Source organism: Lontra canadensis, unplaced genomic scaffold (assembly GCF_010015895.1).
Source record: "Lontra canadensis isolate GAN:19392208 unplaced genomic scaffold, GSC_riverotter_1.0 scaffold21, whole genome shotgun sequence".
Taxonomy (NCBI): domain Eukaryota; kingdom Metazoa; phylum Chordata; class Mammalia; order Carnivora; family Mustelidae; genus Lontra; species Lontra canadensis.
Window position 1 is genome coordinate 12,113,423 of NW_022631015.1, and position 17,080 is coordinate 12,130,502.

At 40.8% G+C, this 17,080-nt stretch overlaps 1 protein-coding gene across 4 annotated transcripts in view; it reads left to right on the forward strand.

Annotated features, from left to right (window-relative positions):
* Positions 1–3,489: 3,489 nt before the first annotated feature.
* The window catches only part of PHACTR1 (phosphatase and actin regulator 1), a 558,358-nt gene continuing 544,767 nt past the window's right edge, over positions 3,490–17,080 (forward strand). Inside the window, exons 1-2 of one of the 4 annotated variants that reach the window (XM_032861576.1) lie at positions 3,490–3,716; positions 5,550–5,706. In XM_032861576.1, the coding sequence (XP_032717467.1) occupies positions 5,604–5,706 (103 nt within the window). In that variant the 5' untranslated portion in view covers positions 3,490–3,716; positions 5,550–5,603. Of the gene's footprint in view, positions 3,717–4,781; positions 5,206–5,549; positions 5,707–17,080 lie in introns of those variants that run through there. The other 3 variants (XM_032861577.1, XM_032861579.1, XM_032861583.1) reach the window with 3 other exon arrangements.

Consider the following 17,080-nt stretch of genomic DNA (forward strand, 5'->3'; position numbering starts at 1 on the left):
ACACTGAATAAACTATAATATAGTGTAAACAACATTGGGAAACCAAAAATTCACTTGCCTCACTATATTGTGATATTTTCTTCATTGTAGTGATCTGAAACTGAACCTGCACTATCTCCAAGGTATGCCTATACCTGGCACCTTATACATGAGGGAGGCCTCAAAACATGACTACATGCTTACATAGAATATAGTTAGGCTCTACCTTTCTGGCCCTTGCAGACTTCTTTAGCTTTCCAACTATCATCGAAACCTTCTCACAAGAAAAGTCTGGAAATTCATTTACTTTAAAGTAAAAGTAACCGATGATGGCTTAAAGTGTTTCGTCTCAGGAAGAGTTCAATATGGATAAAACCTCACATAAAATCTTTGCAGTCTCCTACCACTGAATGACAATCCTTAGTGAGCAGGGAAGGTGAGACTGCTTTTGAGGGATGGGTTGAGAGGTAAGAGAGTGCCTTACCAAGCAGAGAGAAACCACAGCCATGGCAACATATTCTGAGATCAACTATTTGCAGAAATAAATGAATATACTATTTTCTACACTTGTTTAGTGAGTTAGCACTTAACCAAAGATTTTCAACCTAGGGACCTGACCAAGGAATCCAAAATGCTCCCACACTTTAAGAGAGCTTCTAATATTTTAAAATTATAGTTGGGTTTGTTGGGAAAAGAGAAACTTCCCCAAGATTTCATGCAGAGAAAAGGCAGAACTTCATATAGTTCAACACAAATACAAAATATTGTCGACTCTAGAATACAGAGAAGCATTTAAACAAGTAAAATTATAAAACTGTTAATAACGCAAAACTCTTCATCTCTTAGTAAAGAGTAAACCCAGACTGATGGAAGTCAATGCAATGATACCAAAAGAACAAAAAAGCCAGTTGTCTACTTACAAATCATATGACCTCCTTTACCAAAAGGTCTGGATCTTACGCCATCCAATAGAATAAATAAGTATACCCCAAAAATAAACGATTACAAGCTGATATCTTTCTTGGTCTTCAGATTCCATCTTTTCTTTTTTTAAGATTTTATTTGTTTATTTAACAGAGAGAAAGATCACAAGTAGGCAGAGAGGCAGGCAGAGAGAGAGAGGAGAAGCAGGCTCCCCACTGAGCAGAGAGCCCAATGTGCGGCTCAATCCCAGGATCCTGAGATCATGACCTGAGCCGAAGGCAGAGGCTTAACCCACTGAGCCATCCAGGCGCCCCGCCAGATTCCATCTTGAAATACACCTCCATTTTGAATAAATCAAATACTGCTTCTCTTTGTATATAGGACACTCATACATACATGCTCTTGTCACCAAAGTGAACAGAAAGTATACATATCTGTGACATGTCATGTAGTTGTAATAATCCTAGATTATTTCTTTCAGTCTTACAGTTCCAAACTTCCATATTATGATACTATTGGTGTAAGAGATATAACTCTACTTTGGCTTCTTTTAAAATAATTTTTTATTTCTTGCTTACTGGGATATGTTAACATTATCTGAGTTAACTTTTTGAGCTGATGTCTTGAAGATGATTTAGGAAGAATTGTTCAGTGCTATATCAGTGTTAGTCTGAATCCTTGCTCTAACTTTGCCTTCTGGTTCTATTGTACCTCAGAACAATGGACCATTATAAATGTTGCTTTTGAGCAGATTAAAGTTACAAAACAGAGCTGAGCTGATCAGTTCGTGGCATTGGCTTTTTTTTTTTTTTAAAGATTTTATTTTTTATTTATTTGACAGACAGAGATCACGAGTAGGCAGAGAGTCAGGCAGAGAGAGAGGAGGAAGCAGGCTCTCCGCTGAGCAGAGAGCCCGACGCGGGGCTCGATCCCAGGACCCTGGGATCATGACCTGAGGTGAAGGCAGAGGCCCCAACCCACAGAGCCACCCAGGCGCCCCTGGCATTGGCTTTTAAACATTACAGTGCTTCCCACCTTTAAAAATAATTCCTCACCCAGATATTCCTACATGTAATCTATATCTATGCTTTCAGAGAGTAAAAGCATTTTTTGAAAATCTATTTCAGAAGCTGGTCATATTATGTTTAAGGAAAAAAACAGTTGTTAATTATTTAGTAAAATGAAGTTCTCATTTTGCAAGTTAAGAAACATCCCCTTCCCAAATATATTTCTTTCTCTAAATTGAAATTTCCTCTCTGAGTTTTCTTAAATCATGGCCCTTTCATATTGCATGTACATTTTGTAAGACACTTCAAATTTACCTTTCTTGGTTAAGTTTCCAGAAATGATTTACTTCCAGAACCACCCCCCAACCTCTGAGAATCAACTCTATTTTTCAAATTTCCCATTTAGCATCTCTGTCTTCAATCACACATTTATCTGTGCTCACCTAAATGTTCAGTGTTTGTCAAGCAGCAGTAGATTGGGCATTCTCTCTCCCCATCTCTCTCTCTCTTTCTCTCTTTCTCTCTCACCTATGAGTCATTACAATTTCAGTAGATTCACAATAGAGAGTTCAGAACCTGTCGCCCACACCTCACTGTATGCTAAAGAAACCAGAAGACAGCTTTCTCCTCTTGCAAATGTCAAGTGTTCCGCATGTCTCCATTGGAGGCTGAATAGAAATGTAACCTTAGAAAAGTAAGTCCTTGGGTCTGGGCAAAGCTTTGTGTATTCTATTCTAAAGTGGACTTTCCCTACAAGAACATAGAATTGGTAGTTTTAGTTTCCTTTCATCAGGCTTAACTCAGCAGCCCCAGCTTGGTATCTGATTTGTCCTGATTGGGTGGGAGAGCCCACAAGACAAACAGCAGGAGATTTTCCGGTTTGTCTCAAAAGCAGCCGGAAGAACTGTGTCTATGGGAGGGGGGAGGAGTGTGGTGGTCTTCCATCCAAGACTTCTCAAATGTATCTTCTTTTTTCTTAACAATCCAACACACCACACACCGTGCCACACTTATTAACTAATTCTTCTTGGTCAACAAAGGGCCAAAAACCCACTATCAGGCTTGAATTTGGCTCTCATTTATGCCTTTCATGAGCACATCTCCAAGTATTGTGTCTAAAAGTCCTTTCAGAGGTTTGGTAGGGAGGATATCCCACCAGAATAAGCTCGGGTATCTAACTGAAGTTTCCTTTTGCTGTTGGGTTTATTTTGTTACATTCAGACAGAAAAAAATGCATTTAGACAGATTGGCATGATTTGGGCTGGAGCTTTGACCAAGCAATCAGAGGCAGGAAGGGGAAGAAAGGCCAGAGGAGAGGTAGGGGTTGAAATCAGATGTTCATTTTATATTTCACTCCAGAAAACAGCTCACGATTATAATTACCCACCTTGTTTTGCAGCTCAGAATAAAAGTGGCGTTGCACCAACCCCTACCCAAGCAGCCATCGTGATTAGAAAGTACTCCACACCTTGGAGAACTGAGGAGACATGAGCATAATTTAAAATGCAAATTAAACTGAGGGGGTAGCAGAGAGAACACATAAAAGACAGTAAAACAAAACCTTTCAATTTTCTTAAATTAGCAGTCTAATGTGTTCTAAAGAGCAGCTCCACTCAGATCTCCTCTTAGGGGTTGCATTTCATCATAATATAAAATGGGCCAATCCATCACTTGCCTCTGCTCAGTGCTCTCGAATTGAGATTGAAGGGAAAATTAGAAGCTGTTCATTTGGGCTCCTGTGCTCAGCAGCATCGCACAGCGTCATCAGGAGCTCTGGGTGTCCTGCTGCAAGAGGCCAACAAGTGCTGGTGAGTATCTCCTAACTTCAAGACTCTTCCTTTCTTGTCTCATTTCTGGCCACCTTTCTTTTCTGGGGGGTGGGGGACAGCTCCCAAAAGAGCATGTTATAATGCATTTTCTAAAAGCTGGGAAATTTCAGGCAGCTTTTTCAGCTTCTTCCAGTGACTGAGTCGCAGAAGGAAAGAGAGTTATTTTCAGCCGAGACGCTGGTGACTGATCTATGTATTAATTATAACAGGGGAACATTTAACATATGTTAAGCTCGAACGGCCATTCCCTGCAGCCCGTAGCCAGCATCAGGGTAGGAAGTGGGTGCCCTCCCAACAATTTCTAGACAACTTTTCGATCCTATTAATGGCTTAATCATGTAATTCAGTTGCAATTGCAAATCGAAGTGTGACTTGGGGCTATAAACATAAATTAGTAGAGCCAAAACCCGTTTTTCAATGACGATGACACTTCTCTGCGTAAGAGATGGAAGGGGTGATGGGGAATGGACCACATGACGGTTACATGTAGATTTCGATGGTGATGATTTTGTGCCCAAGTTTTATACGGGAAACTGGTCATTTTCTTCCTTCAGAGTGGAGGATACAAAGAGGCTGAGACTGGCGTCACCTTCTGTTGCTAAGGTAACATGCTCTGGCTATTTTATGTGATAAAGGAGGTCCACTGGACTGTATACATTATTCATTGCTGTTCTAATCAAACAATCAAAATTGTTTACTTTCATCGGGAATTTAGTGAGATCAAAGACACTCCAGCTGAAATTCTTCTTGGTTTTACTGCCGGCAGTTAGTCCTTGATTTTTTTTTTTTTTTCCTCTTGCAGTAAGTATGATTTGCTCTTGGGGTTACCTTTGGGAATTTTTTAAAGTTTCCTCTTACCAGATTTGGGTTCTTAAATTAAAATATTCACTGTTAGAAAGAGGAACGAATTGGATTAGCCTTCTGAGCTCAATTTGAATGACTTGGTCTTATGAATTCTTTCCAAAAACATCCTGCAGAAAGAGAGATACTTCATTTGTGCAAGTATCAGGGAGAGGTTACATATGCTAAAAAGAACCCAGCTGGCTGAATGCTTTTTAATAAGTGCATCAGCTTCCTGACAGGCCAGTGCATGATGACATGCTGGGGATCCTTGTCCCCCAAACCAGGATTCTTTCTCAAAAGCAGCCTGGGTCAGGGGCAAGCAGGTGATGATCCTGGAGCACTTTATAAAATGTGTTGAAAGGAAGCACCAAAAAGGAAGGAATCCAAGGCATTTTTATAGCAAACATGTCAGCATGTGTCATAAATGCACAGCACCTCTAAGTGGAGACTCGGATTCCCAGGCGATTCTCGCCCTTCTAAGGGAATTGGAACTCCCTGGACCGAGGATCAGTTCAGAACGCCGACACTTAACAATGCCATTCCTCAGACAGATCTTTTGAAAACGGATAGCATATGAATTTAACAGCCTATTTTTCCAGTTAATAAATAACAAGGAAAGACTGGTATGTTATTTCTCTTTAGCTTGAATCATCTGGATTTTTTTTTTCTGAGTAGAATATATTTCCTTTAATGAATGTTGATTAAATGTTGCATTTTCTCATACAGTAGAAGAGCTATGTTGAGGGTGGGTTTAGAACTGGAACTCTCAAATGAGGGAGGATCATAATGGGATATTTCTTATTCCAAAATTGTTACTATGTATATATGTATATATTGTTATAATATATAAAAAATATAATACATTGTATATATACATATGTTTATACACACACACACACAGACATGGTTTTAAACATCTATTTGACAGTCTAAAATATTGTGGATTTTTTTTTTTCCTTTTCCATAGGCACACAAGTGGCTGGCTATTTTGTCTTGAAACTCTGCTTTGAGAACATCAAGGATGGATTATCCCAAAATGGATTATTTTCTGGATGTAGAGTCTGCTCATAGACTCTTGGATGTTGAGTCAGCTCAAAGATTCTTCTACAGTCAAGGAGCTCAAGGTAATACAATGGGAGCAGGAGAGGAAAGTCCTCTCGTATGCATGTTGGTTTTATACTGACGGCTGACTGTCTACTGCAGCAGCTGCAGCTCTACTGCAGAGGGTCGGTAATTGGGATTACTAAATCGAAAACGAATCTCTACCAAACTGTTGCTGAAATTGAGGCAGGCATGTAATAGAATGGATAAACGCAAACTTCTTGGATGTGGTTTAAAAAAAAAAAAAGAAAAAAGCATCCTACCCAACTTTTGACACAAATGCCCCTAGGACAACTAGGTTAGAAAATGATTTCCCACCTCCTTGCACCCAAGGCATAGGTATCCAGAAAGGTATCTGGAATGCTTCCCCATCCCTGCCCCACCCCGGGAAAGGTTAAGTTTGCAGCCACTACACTTGAGGGGATCTAGGGTACCCTGACCTGTCTGACTAAACTCCAGGTGGGTTAGGGGCGCCCAAGATCAGGTTTGTGCTTCTAGAGCTGCCTTATCTCTTTTAGATAAATTCTGTTACTGCTCTGGGAATTAGCAGAGCACTCAGGGAGCAGTAAGGAGCACGCCTGTTGTGAAGCGTGGTTGATATGTGCATTTTTATTGACATTTTTATTTTATTGATATGTGCATATTGCAAGATGGTCAGCGAGGCTCTGGTTGGCTGGCTTTTCCTGTTCCGCGGTGCATTGAGGATGTTTTGCGAGTGCATTGGAAAGAAGCTGGAGTGTCTTATGGGATCTCCTGATAGGCAGGAGATTTTTTAAAAACATATTTTCTCTTTTCCATGGAATGTTTAGGGTGTTCAGTCAAGGCTCTATGATAATGGGCATCTCCTGCACAGTATAAGGGATACACTGAAGAGAAAATTGATGACCGTATTCTTAAAGAGAAAAGTAGTCAAATTCTTGGAGTTGTAAGGCAGAACTGAGAAGGAGTGCTGTTTGGGGACTGCTGGCATCTCTCACTGTTAGGTGGTGACAGGTACTTCACACGGGGCACTGATGAAATCCGCTTTGGCTTTCCCAGAGGTCTCCTCTGCACTGGTTTTACCTCACTGGCAAGCTGATTTCCCATGGCAACCTCAAGGGTTTTCAAGCCTCCTTCTTCTCTGGTTCCATTTTCCTGGGTATGATCCAGGCTTCTTAAAGCCAGGAGGGGCTGGGAAATGATCTGGTTGATTTGCTCGGGTCAGTGTGCTCATCAGCAGAACTTAAATTAGCAAAAGTGATAGAACAGCTAAGTCTCCCTGTGCCTCTGGTTGTACGTGGTCAGCAAATGCTCCTCTCAGCCACCTACAGAGACATGAATATGTTACTCAAGTAGAAGACAAGGGAGAGACTGGCCAGAACCTCCAGCCTCCTCTGAGTCTGCAAGTTAAGAAGATGCTAGAAGTAGATGGAGGAAAGGAGCTGAGGCTCAGTCCCCATCTCCAGACCCGTGTTTCAGCATCACCGCGTCTGATGCGTTCAGTCTGAGCGGGACAATAATGTCCAGTGGTGGGGTCATCTACCTGAGCTGTAATCATCAGCAGGGAAGGGGAGTTGAGTTCATTCACAGTATTAAAGATGCCCACTTTGCCTGGCAGTAGAGACAGGTGAAGCTTTTCAGAAGCCTGTGGGCTCCGGGCTTCTACGGAAGGAAAGCAGGCAGGGTGTGGGAGGCTCTGAGGACTCAAAGCAGCCTGGTGGTTGTCAGCAGATGGAGTTTGGGGGTGGAGTGGTCAGAATTGTCACCATCCGTGACTGTGGTTTAGACAGCAGGACTGGAATGACTAGAAAATGCAGGGGAGGTGGCAGCATAAGCCACTGGAGCTCCTGAGAGCACGTTCATTTTAAGGTAATCCGAACGGCGTTCCAATCAAAGGATCTTGAATTCGTAGTACGGTGGAGGGGTCCCTAAACATCATCTATTTCGATTTTTTAAAACCTCAGCCTTCCTGAATCAGCCATCCAGGTGTACAGCCGAGGAGTCTGCATTTTAAGCAAGAGTCCCGGTGATGATTACCTAGTAGCACATCAGTTTAGGGGCCCACACTGAAGGACCAGTCCACCCAGTCCAATTTCTCTCCTGCCTTCCCAGCACAGGAACCCCTTCCTCTGCATTAGAGACAGGATGACCCAGTGGTTGCAGACCCGGGACCCTGACTGTCGGGGTTCAAATCATAGGTCTGCCACGGTGAACCTGGACAAGCTCAGCTCCCCCTGAAAAAGACAGAAGAAACCATAATAGTGCCCAGTTCTTCAGCTGCTAAGAGCCTTAATGAAGTAAGATTTAAAGTGCTGAAACTGTCTGCCACATAAATGCTACACATCAGCAAAGCAATAAAATAAACATCCCTGGCAAAACGCTATCCCCTCCTCTGTTTGAAATTTCATAAGGAAGCCACTGCCAAACAAGAACACAGCCTGAAAGGAGCTTAATCTCCTATTTTTAGCAAAAAAGAAAAAAAGAAAGAAAATTAAATTTTACATGAACTATAAAACATGGTGATTATTTTCTTGTCACATCAAAACCCAACTCCGCACAAAATTGAAAAGTGTGAGTTTGTCTTGGTATTCCCTATCCACCAGGTCCTTCTTTTCACATGACAAGTGAGGACCCCCCCACCCCTTCTCCATATGCCTTCCCCAGAGCTGGACAACCTAGGGCCGGTGAACCCCAGTCCCCTCTCTGGAGCTCTGCTGCCACTGCAATGTGGGGCTTGTCACTACACTGCCCCAGATCCTCCATGGCAGCGTCCTTCCACTTGGTATAGACTCCCTAGACTTTCCCAGACAACCAGTCCCTGGGCCCAGATAAAGGGTTCGGGTGAGTGGACAGAGACCTGAGGACCATGGCCTGCTCCCATCCCTTGCAGAAACAGGTGTATGTGTTTGAGTAGAGATTCTGAGCACCAGTGAAAAGGGGGCAGCATGGGAGCCAGCTCTTGGGAAAGGCATTTGAGGCAATTAGGGTTTCATGCTCCTGACGAAACACAGCACACAGCAGCTCTCTTCCTGGCCAACCCAGCCCAGGGACAGGCGCACAGTAGATTAAGTAACCCTGATCCGACACCCTCTTCTAAAAGGTCTAACTGGGAGCACAGTGTGGAGCTGAGCACCCAGAATTTGGGTGACCAGGGATTTGATCCATTCAACTGGAGGGTGATTATTGCCTTTTTGAGTTGCCCATTCTCAAAGTCATGGTGATACCACTGTAGACTGATCAAGGGTTCTTGCAGGTGTAAATACTTTTGAAGGGAGAAGCAAGAAAATCTCAGATTTTCTTGCTTTATTTTTTTATTTTAGTTTTATTTTTATTTTAGTTTTATTTTTCCACAGTAACATCCTTATATCAGTTTTGTTTACAAATTCATAAACTTCTTAGAAACCAACGCTTTTTCTATTTTTTAAGATTTTATTTATTTATTTTACAGACAGTGATCACAAGTAAGCAGAGAGGCAGGCAGAGAGAGGGGGGGAAGCAGGCTCCCCACCAAGCAGAGAGCCCAATTCGGGGCTCGATCTCAGGACCCCGAGACCATGACCTGAGCCGAAGGCAGAGGTTTTAACCCACTGAGCCACCCCGGCGCCCCCAACTTCTTTCCTATTAATGACATCCAAAATGGTTATCTAGGACCAGGGTACGGGAATTATAATGGTTTTGACCCCATCACAGTTATTTTTCTATTCTTTTTGGAAAGTGGCAAAAGCACTTCTACTGCCTCTAAGTAGAAGATGTTTTTAGCTAGTCAAAGCCAGAGAAGTCCCAGAAGGTGAAAAAGAAGGACAAAAGCAATCCAGTCTATTGTGGGACAGATTCTTCTGAAAGTCCCAGAGATTTTCAAGTCAGACATCAGCTCTGTGGACCTTCATTTTTCCTTGGTTTGGTCCTGAGGTAGGGAAGCACCCCTCTGGGGACTCTGTTTTGGAAAGCATGATGTGCTGCAGAGAGCAGAAAAAAATCCAGGGTCACCCTGTTCATTATCCATCAGTGAAGGACGCTCTCCCAATTAATCTGTGAGTGCTTCGTCAACAGGAAAAGCTGCTTACCTAGAGGGAAGTCCGTGAAGGTCTCCATTAACTCAAAAGAATTCTTGAGGTTGCAGATACATATAGCATAGAGATCAGCCATGTCCTGACAACATAGAACTTGAGTTCTCCCATCTTCCAGGTTTCTATGATGACTCACACACACAACTTTTGTCCCTGTCATTTTTTTACTGAACGATTGCATCGGAAGGGAAGTCTTATTATAGGATCACAAAACTAGCATCGTAGGATTTTCAGGTTGAAAGGGACATTATATAGATGGGTGGTTCTCCTGGCTGCTCCTGGAACCAAGTGAAATGGAATTTGTGAGGGACAGACCCAGATCCCAGCGCTGCATTCTCAAAGAGCCACTGGGCTATTAGGATGAACGCCGAAGGTTGAGAACCACTGTTAGGGATCGTTAATCACATGCTATTGAGAGGGTGGACCTGAACTAGCACCATGGGCTTCATCTTGGAGCTAGTTAGAGATGCAGAATCTCAGGCACCCTAAACCTAGAGAAGCAGAACCTGCATTTGAACAAGATTTCCAGGTAATTTATGTTAGTTCAAGAAGCAACGACTGAATCCAGAGCATCTTAGAAACACCTAGCGAGGTTTTATGAACTCAGGACTGGAGTCCCACAACAGACCAATCAAATCAGAATCTTTGGTAGTGAGCCTTATACTTGGGAATCATTTTAATTGTCCCTGGTGATTCGAATGTGCAACCAGGACTCAGATCTACTGACCTCTTGTTTTATAGTGAAGGAGGTTTTAGCACATCATGCAGCTATTCTTGCCTGAGGATCTTTCTCTATATAGGTCCTTCCCTTAAATAAATCTTCAGCATTGGAAAGATGCAAATGGACTTTTTTTTTTTAAAAAAAGGACTGGGCTATGTATGAGTGCTACCATGTGCATATTCATTGTATCCATTAATCCTCCAAGAAACTTTGGGAAAGAGGAATTATGATGCTTATTTCACAGATTAGGAAAGACAACACATTTAGAAAGTAGCATGCCAGGATTTGAATTCAAGTATTTCTGACTCCAATGACCCCACAAGGCAGTGAAGGAAACATTCATAACCAAATCACACTCCTGGATATGATGAAGCTCAAGGTGGTTCCGCCACGTGCCCAGATCACACAGTTTATAGCGAGAAGGTGGCCACACACACCTTCGACCTCTTTGCTGCACTAAGTTTCTTTTCTCCAAGACCATCAAAAAACTTAGACAATTAAATTTCTTTCCAAGAGGAAAATACATTAAAAGGCAGCCAAATGACTAAAGTCACTAGGCAATCAAACTTATGACTCCTGTTCACAATTTCCCCTCTTTTATCTTTTTAAATTATTCTTGGCATTGGAACTAGGTGCTATACTCATTACATCATAGAGCATCTTCTCTGTCTTGTCAAACAAAGGGAAATGCTGCTTTTCACAACTGATGGATGCCACAGTTAGCAGCTAACGTCTCTTCAACTTGCATTTGGAAATGGAGAGGAATTCATTTAAACCCTCTCTCTCAAATATTTCCTCCACCCTTTGCCCATCCTGTGAAATCTGTCAGAATTGCTATCTCTTCAATCTTCAGCTTTGAATTAAATGTACTCTAAACCTAAACTCTAAATCTCTGGGACTTTTGACATGGCCCCAAGAGACAAGAACATTTGGTTACAACTCAATTCGTTGCAAATCATTGACAATAGTCATCAGTACAAAATGTGCTCATGCTATTTCCTTTCCTGTGCTTCATACAAGCACAAGTTGACAACCCAGTGTCAACTCTCTGTGAAGCTTTGCCTGACTTTTCTAGGCCTTTCTTTCCACTGCGTTCTATTCATGCCTACATTATAGCCTTTGTCATATTGTGTTATTCAACTTTCACCACTTAATAGCTGCATGAACTTACATAAATGGCTTCACATCTTTAAGCCTCATCAAAATGGACATAACCCTAGCTTCAAATTCATAGGGACTTTTGAGAATTAATGGGGGTGTGCTTATAAAGTGTTCCATACATTATTTATTATTATTGATTAATCATTGGTGCTTTTGTTTTATTATTACTGGTATCTGTTACCTACCTGAGAGTGGTGATCTCCCTAAATACCATTTTCTGGGTGCCTAGTATCATCCTTGGTATAGACTAGGAGAATTAAGATGTAGTAAATGTCTCTGTTGAACTCAAGGAATGGAAATGTTTAAATCTCCATTACAAAGAGATACTCAGGATTCAGGGAAAGAACTAAAGAACTCTTGACAATTGAATATCTGGAAAATAGAACCTTCTAGGAATTCAAATCTTTAGTTGAAAATAAGAGGCTGCTGAAGGCCAAAGGGAGAGACAGGTAAAAAAACAATTTTTAAATACATACAGGTGTAGGAAATGAAGAACGTTATCAACTTTGCTAGATCTCCCATAAAACAGAAGTAATTTAAAAAGCAAAAGCAAAAAGAAGATACAGCAGGAGAGATTTTGTGTACTGTTGAGGAGCATTAACCTTTTAAATAGATTTACAGGTCCCCTGGATAGTACCATTCTTAAAAGAGCTCTTTAATATATGAGTCTGTGATGACTGAGTTTTTATTCTTCCTAAAAGTAGAATTATGGAATAGGTGACCAGTCAACGTTTGCTCTGCTGAACTTAGGTGACGTTAGTTCAAAAGCTGTTCAGAACATGTTCAGGAAACTATCTCTGAGCTATCTCTCAGCTGAGATACATTCCCCCTTCCTTCCTGAGATCCTTACTGCCTAATCCAGTACTTACATTCTGTGGTTGACTAACCCCAAACCAGCCTCCTTCACACTCCTGCTTCTGGACAGACCCAGTGGAAGGTGGCTGGAGATACCCACCTAATCCCAGGCAGGACACACACTTTGAGAACCACTCCCTGGAAGCCTGGCCATGGTGCTTCTAGGAATCATGCTGAGTAGATGCCGGTTATCTTCCTTCTTCTGGTTTGTCCCCTGAGACCTTCACGTCATGGTTTTAGATGTGGCTTATAATGGGACCTACAGGTCAAATTTGCTCCATAAGGACTGAGGTAGAAACAGTAATTGCAAAGCAACCTCATCCTCATGTGTGGCATGATTGTGCCTGGATATGTGTCTGGATTATGACCTTTTCCACTCTCCAGGCTGATGTCTCCCTATTGGCTCCTCAGAGTCCTGCTAGGACCAATAGAGCTCATTAGCCACATCCACCCATGTCCTCACGGGTATGTCCTGACCGAGTAGGATACATGGAACTTCCAGACCCTTGTCTCTGACAAGTGCTTCAGAACCACTTCACATATCGTTTCTAGCCTTACTTTCATGGCACTCAAGTCCTCACCCTCAACAAATACTTGCTTTTTGTCTTTTTTTTTTTCCCTTTCCTCTAAAATTCTATCCAGAAAGCAGCGTGCTGTGCTTCACTCATGGATGACAAGCTAACTACCAAGCCTTCCATCCTAACTTCCCACACACTCCATTTTAGACCTCTAATTGCTCACACGCAGGCTCTCCAAACCTGTGTTTAATACAAGGCACATTCTGTGTGAAGGAGAGGGTGAAGGCAGATTAAGAGAAAAAATATTGTGGAGATAGCCAGTCTGCCAATTCCATCCATAGGTAGATAACCATAAAAATTGAACTCCATTTCTGGAGTGCGCCACTGGAACAGGGCAATTCTCAGTACACAGAGGGCCAACAATTTACCTGCACTCAGTTTTCCAAAGTTCTTTGTGCCTTTGCTCCCAGCAAACATCTGCTTGGCCATGTATTATGATTCAAGGCTCATAATAAAGTAGGATATGGGGACAAGAGGAAGAGAGAATAAAGACGAGAGGATGAGAAACAGAAAGGGGGAAAAATGATATGAAAATACAATGAGATAATTGCAATCAATTAATAACTCCTACTGGCACATAAAGCACATGAAAGAGTGGATTATAGATTCAGCTCACACACAGCCAGCATCAGCCATGACCCAATTAGCATAAACAAATCACAGGTGCTTGGGAAGGAATTCTCATTTTCCCAAACAAATCTGTTTTCCTAAAAACTTTCAGTACCACCCTCTGGCACTGAGCTGGCAGAAGCAAGGATGGGGAGCCTAGCACATTAAAATCAGTTCATGGCTAATACCATTTTTAATATTTTAAAGAGTACTTCAGTGAACAATTAGACCCATATGCTCATGCAAACCTTTAAATAGTACTTCTGAAAGGTTAGGACTGAACAGAGAGATTATGTTGGAGATCTGTGCATCTTTTTTCAGTTATAAAAGCAAAGCAAGGGTAACATTAAAGTATTTGGCCAAAAACTGGGAAGGAAAATCAACCCTACACAACTACCATTGACCCTTAGAATAATAGAGGGGTTGTGGCACCTACCACCCATGCAGTCAAAAATCAGTCTACAACTTTGACTTCCCCAAAACTTAACTGCTAATAGCCTACTGTTGACTAAAACACTTACCATTGATAAACTATTAATTAACACATATTTTGTATGATGTATGTATTATATATTGTATTCTTACAACAAAGAAGAAAAGATTATTAAAACAATCATAAGGAAGAGAAAATACATTAATACAGTAGTGTACTCTATTTATCAAAAAAAAATCTGCTGATGACTGGACAAGTGCATTTCAAACTCATATTCAAGGGGCAACTGCGCATATGTGTTACGAATATCTTCTGCCAGTCTATGCCTGGCTTTTTTTACTTTCTTAGTGGTATATTTTAATAAGTAGAAGTTTTTAATTTTGACAAAATCTGTTTTTTTTTCCTATTATGGTTAGTCCTTTAACAAATCTTTGCCATCCCGAATGGTATAAAGATATTTTTCTGTGGTGTCGTTTTTTTAAAGCCTTGTAGTCTTAGTTTTCACATTGAATTATGCCTGTGGTCTGTCTTAAATGAATTTTCCAAATAATATGGGGTAGAGGAGGGGTTGTCTTTATTCAAGTATTCTTATTGCAACTGACATTCTGAAATGTGATCATTGACAATAGAATATTTTATTCACCTCTCTTTTCTCTAGTGCTTTCTCCTTTTCCCCATATTCTTTATAGGCTTTATGTTAGCCAGATCAAAAGTGACTTCTCATAGATGTGGTTTATAAATCTGGGAGTTTGTCCTTTACATGAAATTTGAGTTAGGAAAATTGATGTTCCATTTTTAAGTTACTCTCAAAAGACTAAAGAATTCCCAAACAGGACTTTTTCTTGAAAACTGATTATCTAAATGGCATAAAATAACCAAAAATCGAATACAGTTCTTTGTTTATGATTGTGAATGTCGGTATACCAATTATGTAACTACTGAAATTAGAAATAATTCATTATTCTGACATGTACTATTATTTAAAATGTTTTGTACATTTAAAATGTATTCTAGATATTACCTATTCTAATATTCCTACTACCCATCTATTTCCCTATTATTCAACCACCAGAAAGTTCTCAAGTCTATTTCTGTACAAAAAATTATGTCCACGTTGGGGGAACCAGGTGGTGGGTATTGGAGAGGGCGCGGATTGCATGCAGCACTGGGTATGGTACAAAAACAATGAATACTGCTACGCTGAAAAAAAAAATATGTTCACAATTAATTTGCAGCCCTTTACTTTCATTTTATATATATATATTGCTTATTTTGGAATTATATATAATTTCAACACACAAAGCACATTCATTCAGTTGGCCATTTTCACAAATATTTATTGAGCACTTACAGAGTGCCAAATGCTATCTACATATGACTTCAGCAGTCAACAAAACGGACAAAAACCCATCTTTATGGAGCTTACATTTTAAGTAGATTTTTTACTTTGATTTATATCCCAAATATTTACCTTTCTTTAAAATTGAATATTCAGATATTAATAATACATCTGAATTATTTGCAGTAGCTAATTATATGTCCATTAAATTGTGTGCCCTCCTTTTCATAGTATAGAGTTCTTTTGAGAAATCGCTGTCCAGCCCAGAATTATACTTCCTAGACCCCCTTATACCTTTCAAAGCACCTATAATCAGTTTTTGCCAATGGAATGACAACAGAATTAGTATGTCACTTCCAAGCCAAGGTATTTTAGAAGTGGATGCACCTTCTCCATGCTCTTTTTTGGTTTTAATTTCAAATCAATTTAGGCAACTTATAGTGTATTATTGGTTTCAGGGGTAGAATTCAGTGGTTGTAACAGTTCATTTCAGTTGCATGTAACACCCAGTGCTCATTCCATCAAGTGCCCTCCTTAATGTCCTTCACCCACTTATCCCATCCCCCCACCCACCTCCCTTCCAGTAACCCACTCAGTTTGTTTCCTAGAGTTAAGAGTCTCTTATGGTTCGGTCTCCATGCTTTTTTTTTTTTTTTTTTTTCCCTTTTGCTGGCTGGATGCAGATGACTCCAGGCCCTAGAGGATGGCAGAGCATAGAGGGAAAGTGCTAATCACAGTTTCACTTCAGACAGAAAGGGGGGGGGGGGTCTCAAGTAACTCAGACTTCAATGTGAACAAAACAAAAACATTTTACTGTGTTAAGGCACTGGAATGTAAGGTTTGATAAATAAGCATAGCCATAACAAATATCCTTGCTTTGTTCATACGGAAGACTGTTACTCTGAGTAGATATAATGTTTATCTGAGAATAGGGGAGGCTGGGTGGCTCAGTTATTAAGCGTCTGCCTCCAGCTCAGATCATGATCCCAGGGTCCTGGAATTGAGCCCCACATCGGGCTCCCTGCTCAGTGGGAAACCTGCTTTTCCCTCTCCCTCTGTCTGCCACTCCCCCTACTTGTGAGCTCTCCCTCTGTCAAATGGATAAATAAAATTAAAAAGATAATAATGTTTATCTGAGAATAAAACCATTATCCTTTATCTAGTACAATTTCAGAGTTGCCCCAAAAAAGTGATCCTGAAGGGGGCTGTCAGCTAGGCAGCCTCCCAAAGGGCAAGGCCAACACTTAAGAGGAAATTCTTTTTTTTTTAATACTGAGGCCAACACAAAATTAAATGTATTCCTTAGCAGTTAGTGACTTAAAGAAAAAAGTTGTAAAAGAAAGTGGGAGTAAGTTTGAGGACTGTGTGGCTCATGAACCAAATTTGCATAGTTATAATATCAAGTGGGTACTATTAGAATTCTGATAAAATAAGGCTGAGGAATGTGGAGGGGATATGGTACAAGAAAACTATGTCCTTCCTCATTCTCTATGGTAATGAGTATAAACTGGGTCAAAAGATAATCTATGTATGCTTTATATGCTCCTATAGGAACAGAATTTGTTGCCTCTGTGGGAGTTGAACCAGTGACTAGAAGCAGAAGTGGGAGGGAGATTTTTTTATTTTTTCACTACCTGAGGAATAATTACCTATTT